General features: G+C 37.8%; 1 protein-coding gene and 1 long non-coding RNA gene across 2 annotated transcripts in view; one reads left to right on the top strand and one right to left on the bottom strand.

Moving 5' to 3' along the window:
• The window catches only part of LOC144201590 (uncharacterized), a 37,080-nt gene extending 22,599 nt beyond the window's left edge, over window positions 1-14,481 (top strand). The window contains exons 5-6 of the long non-coding RNA XR_013327365.1: window positions 11,546-11,657; window positions 14,385-14,481. This is a non-coding gene — a long non-coding RNA (uncharacterized LOC144201590). The remainder of the gene's footprint in view (window positions 1-11,545; window positions 11,658-14,384) is intronic.
• Window positions 2,729-11,309, bottom strand: dsc2l (desmocollin 2 like). The gene is made up of 16 exons (XM_077724324.1): window positions 11,015-11,309; window positions 10,827-10,917; window positions 10,558-10,754; window positions 10,131-10,229; window positions 8,540-8,695; window positions 8,002-8,146; window positions 7,757-7,911; window positions 7,545-7,679; window positions 7,106-7,291; window positions 6,784-7,031; window positions 6,573-6,715; window positions 5,973-6,197; window positions 5,676-5,897; window positions 5,237-5,352; window positions 4,559-4,789; window positions 2,729-3,988 (listed from the first exon to the last, which is right to left on the bottom strand). Exons 1-16 carry the CDS (start codon window positions 11,051-11,053, stop codon window positions 3,791-3,793), a joined length of 2,586 nt encoding a protein of 861 aa, XP_077580450.1. The 5' UTR covers window positions 11,054-11,309; the 3' UTR covers window positions 2,729-3,790.
• Window positions 14,482-14,541: the final 60 nt, after the last annotated feature.

Here is a 14,541-nt window from a genome sequence, read left to right as displayed (position 1 = left end):
GTGTAATGACCAGAAAATGCGCCATATTGCGCTCTTTTTGCTGCATAGAAACAAACATGTCTTGGTGTGAGTGTACAGCCTGATAGCCACAGGATACCAGGCCATTACAGCTAATCATAATGAATCTGCTCCATTCACTTTGCTGTACTGTAAATTCCATAGTGACACTTGTGTGACACATAGATCCGTGTTAGTTTCTGGTAAGAAGGAAATGAAAGTTCTGCTTTCCTCTACCATTTTGTTGTCTCCTCTCAAATATTTTGTCATTTGCCATTATGGAGTGAATTTGGGTCAATAGGCTACTATGAAACTCTTTTTTTTCTGTTCAGTTTCTCATTTTTTACTTCTTTGGCATATGTTCATACAGCAAACGCCCACTCTCTAACTTTTCTGGCCATCTCTGGAAATTCTTTCCATTTGACCTGAAAAATCTGGCAGTGAAAAAATCAACCACAAAACCCTCCCTTCCCATTTTAAATGGGTGTGCATAGATGTCAATGTCAACCCATTGATTAATACTTTTGAAATATTTCTAATGAAAAGTTGAATACATTTAGTGTTTTTTTTTATCTATTCATTTAACAAATTGCTTATCCTCACAATGCTCATGGAGTACCTAGAAAAAAATCTACACAGGCCTAGGGTGAACCTGCTGGGCATCAAACCCTCAACCCCAGAGCTGTGAGCGTAATTCTTTAACCACTCCTCTACCAGTCTGCTAGTTTAATCTAAAGTACATGATATTATACTTCAAGAGGACTCTCTCAAGGTTTCCTTTTTCAATGCCATCAGGAGGGTGCGACTAAGTATCTTTTAAGTGTATAGTTGTGTGAGGAATAGCAATCTCCGCTGACTTTTAATGAGGCAGCAGCTGTGAGTGTAGGAAAGACCTAAGATGTTTGTTGTCAGGCAAGATGAAGTTTATGTCTAATTGTTCTGTTGGGTGTTAGTTTGCCTCACTTTTTTGTTATCATAGTTGTTTTGGTAAATGCTGCCATCCTGTGTACATGATGGGAATACACCCAATAGGCCTCAGCTGAACCAAATTTGTTGGGAAAATCAATGACTTGCCTTTTTATTGATGTGGTTGGTTTGGGGGGGGGGGGGGGGGGGGGTCGAGGGGGTTGTTGGGTATACCTAACTGGTGAAATTGTTTTCCCACCGAACTGCAATCTCATTAACAAGCAATAAATTAATTTCACGCTACTGCTTTGGAATTAATTGCATCTCATCAGAAGTGGATGTGATAAGGATGGACTCGACACCAAGGATTAAATGGGGCGCTTTTATCAGACAGTCCTTGACTTTATCTATTTGATCATCTTTCAGACAAATATCTATTTTTGTTATTCTATTCTTTTCCTTTTTTTCTCTTTTTTTTAAGTCATTGAGTCTAGCAGGTTAAATAGAGGTTAGCAGTCGGTTCCCGTCTTTAGAATTCAGATGAAATGAAATTTAATTTATTTGGGAAATGTGTATATAACAGAGAGTATATTAATGCTCTTACAGAATTCATTAAATATTTAGGTTAACTGCTTATTTCTATTATTCTGACTGTTCAAGATTCTCTTAATTGGTTCCGCTGGGATTTACATTTGATGTTTTACATCTCGACTGCATGCTGACAGTGTTTCTGTAATCCCTACAGATCATATTGTTATATTTCAAACAACATGCCTTTGTTTTAATGTTTCATTCTGATACAAGATCAGCATACTCTCCAGAAAAAAAATGTCTGTGGATTGTTTACTATATGCATACACAAAATCATTTATTAATCATTCCTTTGTCCTCATTTAAGGCACCTTTCCTTTTGGTTCATAATGCATATTTTATAGTGTAACACTTGAGTACAATATCATGGTCGGTATATAATGTAAATAAGCTTGTTATCTACAGAATCCGTCCCATTTTGAATGTGTTGAATAATTAATTCAAAGGCATGTTGATTGCATGGCTACAGTGCTTTTTCTTTTTCATTTTTTTTTTCTAAATAAGGCCTGACGAATACCGCTTTGTCCAAAGAAATGTGTGCACTGCAATGGTCAGGATTAATTTCGTTAAAACAATACAAAAATACCTATTCTTTAAAATAGGACTCAACAATGATGCGATTTGTGTCCATTATAAGGTGAAGTAAAGCTAAATTTAAGTCATTGACTATCTCTTGGATGGAATGGATTAAACGTCTTTTTATTCCTTGAGAGCCATACTCCGAATTTAAAAGTAAAAATACATTAAAATGTGAGCGTTTATTATTCATTTCACCACTTTGAAAGTACAAAAAAAAGTCAGAATTCTTTTAAGAACATAATTTCACTGTTGCTAATCAATGAGTATCAATGATAGAATGCATGCAGAAGAGTCTAATGAGGAAAATTATGATTTTAAAAAGGCAGAGAGCCATATACACCCATCAAAAGAGCCACATATGGCTCCCAAGCCATGTGTTCCCTACCCCTGTTATATATATTCAGCAATATTTTTAAGATACCAAATCCTAGTTTAAATATAATACTGTGCTGGTTTCCAACAAGTAAAATCAAGATTGCGTTACGTCCCTTGGTGTCGAGATTTAGTTAACAACAAACAAGTGGGCTTGGCAACTAAAACTTTCCCTTCTAGATCTAGAATCTATGCAACAGCATGGTGTCCCAGCATGTGCTTTGGAGTTACACAATTCCAGGTTGCCACACCCCATCCAGTAAATCATTCACAATGAGTCACATTCCTCTTGCTAGAGAAAACAGTCACACTCCTACAAGACTTTTATTGTTCCACAGTTGCACACAATACAAATGTTACATTAAAGACATTTTAGCCAGTTAAGTCAAATGTTCAATAAATTAAGTGTGCACATTCAAGTGAGATGTTTAGAATGTTATGTTTATAGACAAGAAATAGGTTGTATATCATAGAAATGACAAATTTCCTGTCAGCTAGCTCTTTTCCCACCTTGTCAGTCGTATGCTGAGTTAACGCCCTTGTGCAGACTTTCACTTATTTAGCAGAATGTTCAATAACTGCCACTGAATGCAATTGCTGCCACACCCATTCAACACTTGACAATCGCAACCGCTGCTGGAATCTCATGAGCAAGCATAGTAGTCCAAAAAGGAATCACTTAAAGTAGGGTTTAACATTTGACTCCACTCAATCTTTAATTCTTGTTTCAATATTTGATTTCCATGAGAAAACATTGCATGGAAAATGGGTATCTAATTTAAATTTATAATAGCTGACATCATGTTGCAGTTCTTTGGACCGCAACTAATATACAATCGAATTGTTATCATTTTTTTTTTTTTGTTAATGCCCTTCCCTACGTCAACATTCGCGCACTCTTAGGCCACTGTATAGTTATTTTAGTTTGTATTATTTCATCATATAAAAATATCTTAACATTTTTTTAAAAAAGGCTTGGGAAACATTTAAACAAATGTTACACCCCCATTTAGTAGAACCCAAAAAAAAACCTTAAGGTGTTACTAATTATTACAAAAAAATACCCAAAAGCAGAGTCTTATCTACTAGCAACCTGCAAAACCAAGAATGCAAAAAAAAAAGACAACAAAGCGCAACGTAACACATATGTACAGCATGGTTTTCAGTGCTTAGGACTAAGGAAAAGGCAGCAGGCATTAAAAAAAAAACAAAAAAAAACTTACATCAAAATTGACAGGTGACTGCCTCTTTCTTTCCTTTCATTCTTTGTTTTCAGGCGCCAAATTGTAAGGGTCCTGAATCCTGTGCACCAAAAAGGCAAAACATTATCTTCCAGTATGGCTGTTCATGTCTTTTTGGAGACATTGGCAAGATTTTTGAACTTGGGTCCGAGTGTATTTAAGAAGTCGAGGTTGTCATTGTTGCCGTCGTCACTGCAGCACCCGACCGACCCGGCTGCCGAGCCCACCCCTTCGTAGCCGTATTGGTGGATAATGTCATCCGCATACTGTCCGTCTTCTTCTCCGACGAGATAGGTTAGTTTCTGATAGAAAGATGAACAACATTGTGATGAATAATCATAAAAGTAAAACACAAAACATGATAATCTTTCCATTTTTTTTAGTATAGTTTGCTTTATATACATTATCCACGGGTCAAATTGCAATTTAATGACCTGCATAACTATGGGTTGGTAGCATTCTTGCTCGGATAAAAAAGAAAATAATATTATTTATCAACCTTTCATGACATCAACCAATATTTATGCTTTGTAGTTGAAGATGAATTGGTAACGTAACAACGATTCAGGGAGGAGAGTGCTATAAAATGATTAATTTATGGAGCAATGAACTTAATTACAATTTTCCCAAATATCAAATAAACTATAAACTGTACTACTTCCTTTTAAAATTGGCGATTAAAGCTTCAAGAAGCTTTTTAAAAATAAATACTAAGTTTCCCTAGAGTGTCAATTGTACTTAATATGTCTAACTAAAAATAATGCCTTCATAATAGTGTATATGTATTATTATTAACTGCTGTATTCTCTTGGTCAACCTAACAAATTAACTAACATTTGTCACTGAACTGGTATAAGGTAATGCAACTTTACCTGGTGCAAATATCTTCCATTTGTTTGCCATGTGCTGTGAAAATTTGCGTCGTAGTTCACCCCTCCATTGAACGATGGCATCCCATAATTTCCAGTAATGAACTCAGATTTCATTCCACTAAAGCCGCCCTTGATGTCTTTTTGTCCAATGGTGGAGCCCTTAATTTGCCAGTCATTATTCACTTCTGAGCCATTTGTGTCAAACAATGGGACTTTAATAAGACTGGGATCCTGTAAAGCAAAAACAAAAATAATTTCTTTGGATAACCAACCCAATATTTTATATATAAATAATGGGTGAGACTCAATTTAAAAAAAAAGTACTAATTCATTTGAGGCTTTGATATGAATTGATCTTGATTAATCTCATTAAAACCTCAGACTAATGTTTGACTTTTTCTTAAATTGGAAGGATTTTAATAAAGGAAATGAAATGGTCTATTCTGAAATATGGAATTAATTATAATTATGCACAGCAATAATATTATTATTTTCATTTCTAAACTGGAAAAAACTATTCATAAAAATATTTTTTAACTGGAGTACATTTTGTGTAATTGATTAAATGTAATTAATTAATCACTTAATATCCATTGTAGATAGACAGACAGACATATTGAACTCCTTTTTTTGCAATAATTTCTGGCATTGAGGGAAACAACTCTTTTAGTTCCATACCACTTCTTCCCCTGGAGCTTCTGTGTTTGACTTGATCAGGATTCCGCCGGAGTCTGTCGTATCCTCCAAGATCTGTAGCTCAGGCTTTGTAGTACAGAAACAGGCTAGCAACAATACTGCAAAAGCAAAATGAAGTGCATTAGATGCCATTTTTCTAAAAACACATTTCTAACATGTCGACAAGTAAATCACAATTCAGACAGAAATCTCAGCAAAAACCTATTGGCTTTGTTGGTTTAAGTGAATGATCGTGTTTCACTGCCATTAATTGTAGTTGATGTCTAATCTATTTGAACTGTTCAAATGGATTGTCTGTTCAGCATCATTGTTAGATTTGTATTCTACATTAGATTCTTATATAAAGCTACTACTGTATATTTTAAGTCCACTGCACTACTTAAACATTTGGGGTGTGCAAGTACGTAAGAGAGGAACTGACGTAGAAGTAGGAGGAGGAGCAGAGGCAGTAGGAATGCCAGCCAACCCAGAGGGCCGAGCGAGGCCGACCAGGGTTTGGTCAGGCAGGCCCCGTTCCTGCACTGGCAGAGCCTGACATTCACTGTCTGGATTTTTCCATTGCCTTGCAGATCCTTGACCTCAACAGGGACTTTGTGCAACCTCAAGGGAAGGTCTTTCAGCTGGTTCAATGTAGCAGCAGTGTCTAAAAGGCAACAACACAATGTATTAAGCCATAACGAACCAGTTATCATAGATTAATTGATTAGACGGATATTACCGTTGAATCTTGTCAAAGACCATTTGCCATCCGCATTATCTGGCAGACTAAATGTGAAGGGACCTTTGAATGGTGCCTGGTCGGCATCTTCAGCCACAAGCAGTGTAGAGCCATGTTCTCCTTCCTTCTCACACACCACCCTCTCAGCAGGGGGGATAATAATCGGTATGTTGTCATTCACATCTTCCACCTGGATCATGACAGTTCCCGTACCAGTTTTGGCAGCTGAAATATATAAAATCGATTATGCTGACAACTGTCCATGCTCTTGTGAATTCATTGAACATATTTGGTCATGGAGTCAAGATTTTCTGTGTGTCACAATCACTCCGGTCCCACAAAGCTAAGGCGTAGTGTAGCATATACAGATAATGTTAAGGAGAGGGCGGAGTTGGCACTCCTTATAACCTCAGATACAAACAAAAACACCGAAAGCAACGGATAGTTCAATTGTTATCTGCATTGCAATGACATAAAGGATAACAAAGCTGTCCGTCTGATTGGTTGTTTGCACGCAAGGCAAACAAACAGACATGTCAAGTGATATGAGGTACTTTAACAAAATTGCATCTAATATCCCTAACATTTTGTAAAACATACTTGCGTCGACGGCTCTCATGGTGATGTTGTAGATGTCATTTTTGACGAAATGCGACTCTCTGTCAATGGTGTTTGCCACTCTCAGTTCTCCTGTGTTCCGATCCACACTTATCCAGGCAGCAGGATCCAGGACCTTGTAATACCTGGAAGATGTTTTAAAAAGACTTTGTCAGCCTGACAGTCCCTTAAATGACTGGGTCAAAGTGCTTACATAATGCCGTCGCTGCTCTTGGTTTCCGGGTCAATAGCTTTGTAAATTCCAATTGCCGTGCCATTTGGCGTGTTCTCCTTCACTTTGAAGCGAATGGTTGGTGCCGTGAATTCAGGGCCCTCATCAACATCGCCGATGGTCAAGTCCACTGGGACCATCTCCCACTTGGCCGTGGTGCCGGTCAGCTCAACTTCGTTGCGTGCCATAATTTCCAGCCTAATTTTTTGGGCTTTCTCAAAATTTAATGGCTGGAGACACAAAAGAACTCGTAAGATTACCTTACTCTTCACGTCGTTACCCCCTCAAGTGAAAGTTGGCTCACCTTTGAGACGTATAGAAGCCCCTCATTTGTTTTAGGGTCCGTCTGCATTCGGAAGTTTGCATTTTCATTTCCTTTTGTGATAAAATAGGTAGCTCTCCAGTTGGGTGTATCTTTTAAGTCCTTGTCTTCAACAGGAATTCGGAGAACAAGTTTGTTGATTTCATTCTCATTGGCACTGGCTTGATACTGCAGGGAGAAAAGATGCTTTATTGAACATACGATAAAACTAATCATAGTCTCAACAGCTAAGAAATTATTTAAGACACTGGCAGTAGGCATCCAATCTGATTTTACTGGGTGGGATGGGAGTGATCATTCGTCGCTCGTCCTCCCTTTCTAACACCTTGTTTAAAAGTCTTCTTGCTGACCTCAATATTTTCTGCCATTTTCTCCATATGATAGACAACTAAAATGCTGTTCAAATTGGGCATTCAATTACCAATTTCTTTGTGAAGGTCGGTGGGTTGTCGTTGATGTCACTCAAGGTGATGGTTGCTGTGCCAGTGGTGAACAAACCATTGGCTGCGCCATTCATATCTTTGATTTGCACAATCACGTTATATTTGTCTTTAACCTGATGAGGGAAGATTTTACACATTTTAAACAAGGTAAAGTTGAATCAAATAACACGATGGCTACACTAATTATCACCTCTCTATCTAATGTATCAGTAGATGTGACAATGACGCCTGTTGTTGGGTTAATGGAAAATCGGTCCGATTCGGATAACAGAGAATATCGGATCTTCACATGATCGGTGCCCTGTTGGTCTCTGTCAGTGGCGTTCACTTTTCCCAATATGGTTCCTGTGGTGTAAAATGTAAAAACAGTTGTCAGAATGTTGTCAGTGCAATGCAATCAACAATCCCGGATGGTAGGTTTGGCATTTTACACACCGGCTTTGCTCTTTTCTGGCACAGAAAATTGCATCTGCCCTTGAAACTGTGGTGCATTGTCATTCTGATCGTCCACATTCACAAAAACACGTAAAGGGTCATCGGTTTGCTGGCGTGTCGCTATGTCAAAGACACTGGCCGTTAACTGTAAAAAAAAAAAAAGGGGGTGCAGTGAAATAATTGTTTGGTATAGTTCTCCGAACATACTCCATTTAATGTCTCCCATTAACAAAGATATACACATCCAATCTATTCTAAACTTGGATGAATAATCTCTCTCAGTTAGACATCCATAGGCCAATGGCAGGAATAAGTTAAGGTTGTTGATGGATAAGCAGATGAAAAGATGTGATAGATTTATTCTTATAGGAAGGCAAAAGATGCTTAATGTTTTTGACATTTTCATTTAAAAAAGAATCCTGAAGCCTTTTAGTCCTCTTTCAAGGCATGTTACTGGTTGTGAACATACATATATGCAACAATATGCAAATAGCTAAACTTAAGTGAAAAATCTAAACAAAGAAAACTGCCAACTCACAGCAAACTGCGGGTACTCCTCACGATCGACGGCCTTAAGCACTGTCAACATTCCACTGTCACTGTCAAACCTAAATACACCCACTGGGTGCATGTCGTAACCGGGCCCCGTGAGAGTGTAGTAAACATTATGCACTGCTTCAGTGTCTGAAACAAGCTGCAAACCAAATCAAAGGCATTAATACATCAAGCACCAAGTCAATGTCTTATACATCTATGTGGCCATTTATTACTGAAATGAAGAGTTTTAATATAATGAGCAATTGCAAATGGTTTCATGGCAGCAATTTAGTAATCAATTATTTAACTTACCTTGTCAAGTCAGTCAAACAGGGGGAATCCAAACAAACAACTCAAGTTTTACTAGTAAAATCTGAATAGACGATCAGAGTAATACAATTCATATTACTTTGAAAGACATATAAGACGAGAAATAATTGTAGGCTAAAATTTTCTAATGGGGGCTATTTTGAGAAAATACAAATGATTTTAAGCTGCTTGAATTGTTGTATTAGTCTTGCACTTGGCAACTCATTGTAGATATGAACACCCATTTTGATAACATTTGGACTATAGCATAGTGTTTATAGCATATTGTTCATCATCTTATGTAATTCTTTGGGTTGTATGTTTTGAATCCAATTTATGAAAGCACTTCCCTTCTTATCTTGAGGTTGTTAAGACAGTCTATTTTTTTAAGAGTCATGGCCAATTAGATGCACGTGAGAATACACGTGCATGTATGTGTACTGTAAACGTGAGTCACTTACTACAATGTTAAAGTACCAACTGTCCCGAGAGGCTATGATGGATGAGAAACAGTTTTATGGCACCTAATTCACTGAATAACACATGTAGTTGTAATAAAATAATAACAATATCAGTGCTTACTAAGGTAAGATTGTTAAGTTTCGATTGACAATTTCACTCAGATTATGGTTATAGCTTTGCAGTAGTCTTGGAATACAGAAATGCAATTTCTAATTATTTTGGAAGTCATGTAGGCAACTTGTTCGAGTATGTATCCAAAAAGAAGTTGAAGTAGAAAGATGTGTTAAAGTGCTGTAGTACACCAAATGTTACAATACTACCCGTCAAACTATAATTTATAAAAGTACAAATTTTTTGAATGCTTTACTATGTTGTTTTGCATTTGCTATAGCAATATAAGTATCAATAATCATATGTATTTGTTTTTGGTAACATTTCAACATTATAATCATTTCAGGCCAGGGATTCTCAGAAGGTTTTCCTATAGTTTTCAATGAATGGGTGCTGGTTTACTATTGCTCTAAACAAACTAACGTCAAAGCACATGCCAAACAGGATTTTATGACAACAAACAAACCTGCTTTGTGATCCCGTGTATGGCCAATTAACATTAACTTCAAAAATAGGCAGTCTCATAAAAAAATTTAAAAAAAATACACCCATTTTGGATTCTAAACTGTGATTGGTATAGTCTGGTTTAGTCAGTATTTGCGTGTGATGTTCCTGTTTTTACGTCTGATGAAATATTCGAGACAACGCTGTGTATTGATTGACGTGTGGTAAAATGATTCATGTGTCTAATGTGAGTTTAATTCCATTACCCTTTCAATGTCTCTTGGATAGGGACCGGGGTCATTCTCTAGTATATTGAAGGGTGGAGGACTCCAGCGTCTCTTGAACCGTTGCAGAACTTCATTAGGCTGCACATATTTAAAATACAGAGAATTATTTTTACAACAACAAAAAAACAAGTGCAGTATTACTATGCTTAAATTCGTGTTTTCTTCAAAAAACAGAATCAGAAAATAGCTATCATATGTAATTGAGATATATTTTTTATATCCCTATTGCAAAATTAAATACAAAACTCATTTTGTCCACTTGGGAGCGCTTTAACTCATCTGTTGCCATTGACGGCGGTAGACGCCCAAAGCATTTTTGGATGAGAGAGCCTCAAAAATGACTATAGGTGCCAAATGGAGACATTTTTTTAATTAAATAATGTACTTTTGGGTGTTGTTTGTGTACCTGTCTGCTCATGAGAGGGTTGGCGAGGAGTTCGACGCTCATTTGCATCTGCTGTCCGTTTTTGCGCAGAACGATTACAGTGAATGTTCTTCCATTGGCCAACACCTCCACGTTCATTTTGGCCGTCACCGAACCATTAGACCAAACTTTGAAACTACTGTCATTGGAAGTGACTCTCTCACAGCTCGCCACATTAACTAAAACACACAAAAGGCATTACTTTTAACCAAATAATGAAAAGATCAGTTTAGTAATTATAAAAGAAATACCTCTTGTTATCTCGTATCCGGCCGGAATTATTTGCGGCACTGGGACGTAGATCAAGCTCGGGACATAGCACAACTCGACCCCGGCCAGGATCTAAAGTTACACGAAGCGAGTATCAAATATCACAATTCACTTGAAAGTTATTTATTTACACTTTGTATGTTCCCTAAACAAAACTGTTTGGACTTACCAGCGCCATGCAACCGCAGATAATGACAGCATTGGCCATTTTTAACACAAATATGCACCTTGCCCCAAGGAAAAAGTGCAGTAGTCCTCCCACCGATGCAAAACGAAAAGAAATAACTTGCAAGCGTTCCCGTAGTGGTTGAAGAGCCCAAAAAAACGAAGAGAAAAGGAATCCTGATGCTTCTCTTAAACATCCATGGCACCTTTTGCGCTCGCGTCTCTGTCGCTCCTGGCCGTGTGTCAATATTCCAGACACACCTTGAACACACCCAAAGGCTGAGTCTCCCCAGCAGCGCAACCCAGACTGAAAATACGAGCTATTATATCCTCCAGCAGGAGGAGCTGTTTCTACTATAGTTTTCATTATTTATTTAGAACTATTTTTTATATTTATAATATACATAAGATGTATGTCTGTAGTTAGTGATGCATTTCCATAGTTGTATATGAAATACGTGCCTCTGAGGAAGATTATGAAAGCTTTTTTTTCATCTTGCTTAGCCACAATTGTCCTGTCTACTTGTTTTTCTAGTGTATCCGGTCTGGGGTAACTCTCCCAAGTCTGCACAGATGAACGACCTCTACACGCCCCTCCTCCACATCTCCTCAGATAGTGCTGCAGGAATGTGAACTAAATGAGCCTGGTAAGAAGTAGCTGTCTTCCCACTCATTATTTCTTAAAACTGTTTGCAAAGAAGGGTTTAAAGGGAGGGAGGTCAAATAGGGGGTCAACAACACTAAAGACCTCAGTTGACAAGTGTGAACTTTGCAGAGAGAGACAAAAATTACAAGGAATTGAAAGCGTGTGTGGGGGAAACTAAACTTTTGCACATATAGGAACAGTGAGAAAAAAATGTCAGGAAGATTGCTTTGAGTAATGGGTGTGGAAGCAACACAAGGAAACCGCCCTCGGCTGGGAGCCTAACAGTGAACGCAAAACAGACTCAGCAAATAGTTTTGTCACTCCCAGAAAAAAAATGACTTATGAGCTACATTCAAGCTGCGACGTGTGCATGGGCGGGAAGATTATTAACTCCCCTCCACCAATCTTGATCTCTCTTCACTCTTAGTGAGAAAGTAAAAATGAGTCACTTTCACTAGAAATTTCACTGTTTTGGGAAAGCTCTCAGGAATGTGAGGCACTTTGGAGTTTTTCCTGGGTATTTTTTCTTCCTTGCCAGTCCAAAAACATGTATACGTAGTCGCCTAATTAATCAATCACATTTATTCCATGGGTATGAATGCGATTGGGAATGTTTTCATTTCTGTAGTATTTGTACTGTATGATTTACAACTTCATTGCCAGACCAGTTCACAGACTATGTTGTTGTGTTGTAAAAACACCCATTGACAAGAAAAGACATCCGATTTTGTTTTGACTGGGAGAGTACAATCAAGTAATGACTGCCAATATCCTCAAGCAAAATGGATTGGACGTCTAATGCTGTCAATGGTCGCCATTGAGTTAAATGGCGAACAGTCCAGACTCGGGATCAAAGTCAACTGGGATCGGCTATAGATACGGAGGGATCTAATTGCAAAGATTACTTTAATGTCACAAGGTTGTACACGTGTGCTTGGAAACCCTGTCAACCTATGAGGCTTTGAGTGCCCCCTTATGTAACTGGTCCTATTGGGCGTTTGCTGGGCAAAGTGGCGACTCCAGCGGGCACGACACGTGTATGTTGGTTGTGACTCAATTATCGGCAAACACACCCTCTTATTGGTGTGTCATTTGTACAGGTGTTTGTAATAGTATCGCCATGAACGTTTGGTTGAACCTCGTGCAACCACTCCAGGAAATCTTATCCTACTTTTATTCATAGTTGAGTGTATACAGCGTGCATAAACTTTGTCATGGACAAACTTATGTAGTTGTTTTAAATTGGCATGTCATGAGAGCAGCAATGTTTATTCGATAAATAACCTTCAAGTAATGATTTGATGGAAACTTTGGATGGAATCTCCAAAACAACTCAACTTTTAACACCCAGTTGACAAGGTGACACTATAATTCATAAATTAGACCTATTTTTTAACAATGCTGGACAGTCCTTCTGATTGATATGTTGTCACTTGAGTGTAAAATTTACCCAATGCCTGTGAAATTCCTTGCGGAGCACTCCTTTGCCATAGTGTTGCATTCCCTGCATGTGTGTGTGTGTGTGTGTTTGTTTTACAGTCCGGGAAGAGAAATGGGAGGGAAAAGATAAGAAAAGGCCTCACATTGGCTAACACTGTTGTCCCCATGCAAAGTGCAAAAAGCATGCCAAAGAGCAAGTTTTCTGGCATAATTATACAGTACTGAATGGGAAAATGTTGAATGTCTGTCTTACAGTAAGAGTGATGCAAAGTGCGGAAGATGGTTTGGGTAAAATAAAAAAATAAAAAAAATAAAAAACTCCTATTACGATTACATGCTAAAAAATCCTCCCATTGCGTGAAAGATGCGGATTCATAGCATTGCAAGATACTTTTTACTGCACTTGAAGATGAGTCACTCCGTCTTATGGTTTCTTGACGGTATTAATTCGTCAGCATGTCTGTCCAATTCGGCAAGTATGTAGACAATTGTTTCTGAACTTCCTCTTTGGCATGCCTTTTGCATTTTGCATAGAAACAACAGTGTTAGCAAATGCCAGCCCTTTTCTGTAGACTATTGTCTCCATACATGACACACATCCATGGTATTATGTTTCAGAATAGTATTTACAAGCATTCACTACGTGTGATAATAATAGATGTTTAATCCCTTTTGCATTGAATGATGATGTCCCAGTGACATTTATCACCACAGACTTAAAATTAATTTGAAACGGTTTGCTAGAAGTAAAAGTCAAAGCCAGGCCATGCATTTCAAATACTATGTTGGACATCTAACACTATGAGTGAAAGCCATTTTTGGTGTTTTTTTTCAGATTATTCCCTGATTAAATTCAAAAACCATACATGAGCACTGAAACTGGCATTCAGGTTCACAAGGTTCACGGGGGGTGCTGGAGCCTATCCCAGCTGACTTCTGGTTAGAGGCGATGAACACCCTGAATCGGTGGCCGAGCGATCGCAATATTATTATTTTTTAGTAATGATTATTATTAATAATATTATTAATATGATGATGCGTATTATTAATATTATTAGTATTATCAGTATTAATATTATTACTACTATTATTAATATTATTATTTCTACTTTTTTGTCAACATTTCCCTAAATAATTTGTTATTTTGTATAAGTTATTGAACTAAAAAAGCAAACAGAAGGGAGAAATTTGTGAACAATCTTCTCACTGATTTTGTAGGGAAAGCATCCCATCAACTGTTTATTAATAACATCAGTAGTTTCCCATCTGTTAAACCCTGTGCGTCCAGAGCAAAGTATTCTGCACTGGTGTTCAACTCTCCCACAAAGGCAAAATGGCAGCTATTCACAAGTGGATGACCAGCAGTGTACGCACGCACCTCCTCTACTCCCAGCCCGTTATCAGCAGCAGTTTGCCGGAGGAGGGAGGGAGGGAGGGAGGGAGTG

This window comes from Stigmatopora nigra, chromosome 9 (genome assembly GCF_051989575.1).
Source record: "Stigmatopora nigra isolate UIUO_SnigA chromosome 9, RoL_Snig_1.1, whole genome shotgun sequence".
In the NCBI taxonomy this organism is placed as follows: Eukaryota; Metazoa; Chordata; class Actinopteri; order Syngnathiformes; family Syngnathidae; genus Stigmatopora; species Stigmatopora nigra.
Note: the sequence above shows the minus strand (reverse complement) of the source record. Positions and strands in the feature narration are given on the sequence as shown.

Bases quoted from the DNA above. Each gene is read 5' to 3' on its own strand.
- dsc2l (XM_077724324.1), bottom strand. From the start codon at position 11,053: ATGGCCAATGCTGTCATTATCTGCGGTTGCATGGCGCTG. The intron at 7,912-8,001 runs GTGTGTAAAATG...TTTACACCACAG, and splicing joins GCCAGAAAAGAGCAAAGCCG to GAACCATATTGGGAAAAGTG. The intron at 6,716-6,783 runs GTAAGCACTTTG...AACATCTTCCAG, and splicing joins AAGAGCAGCGACGGCATTAT to GTATTACAAGGTCCTGGATC.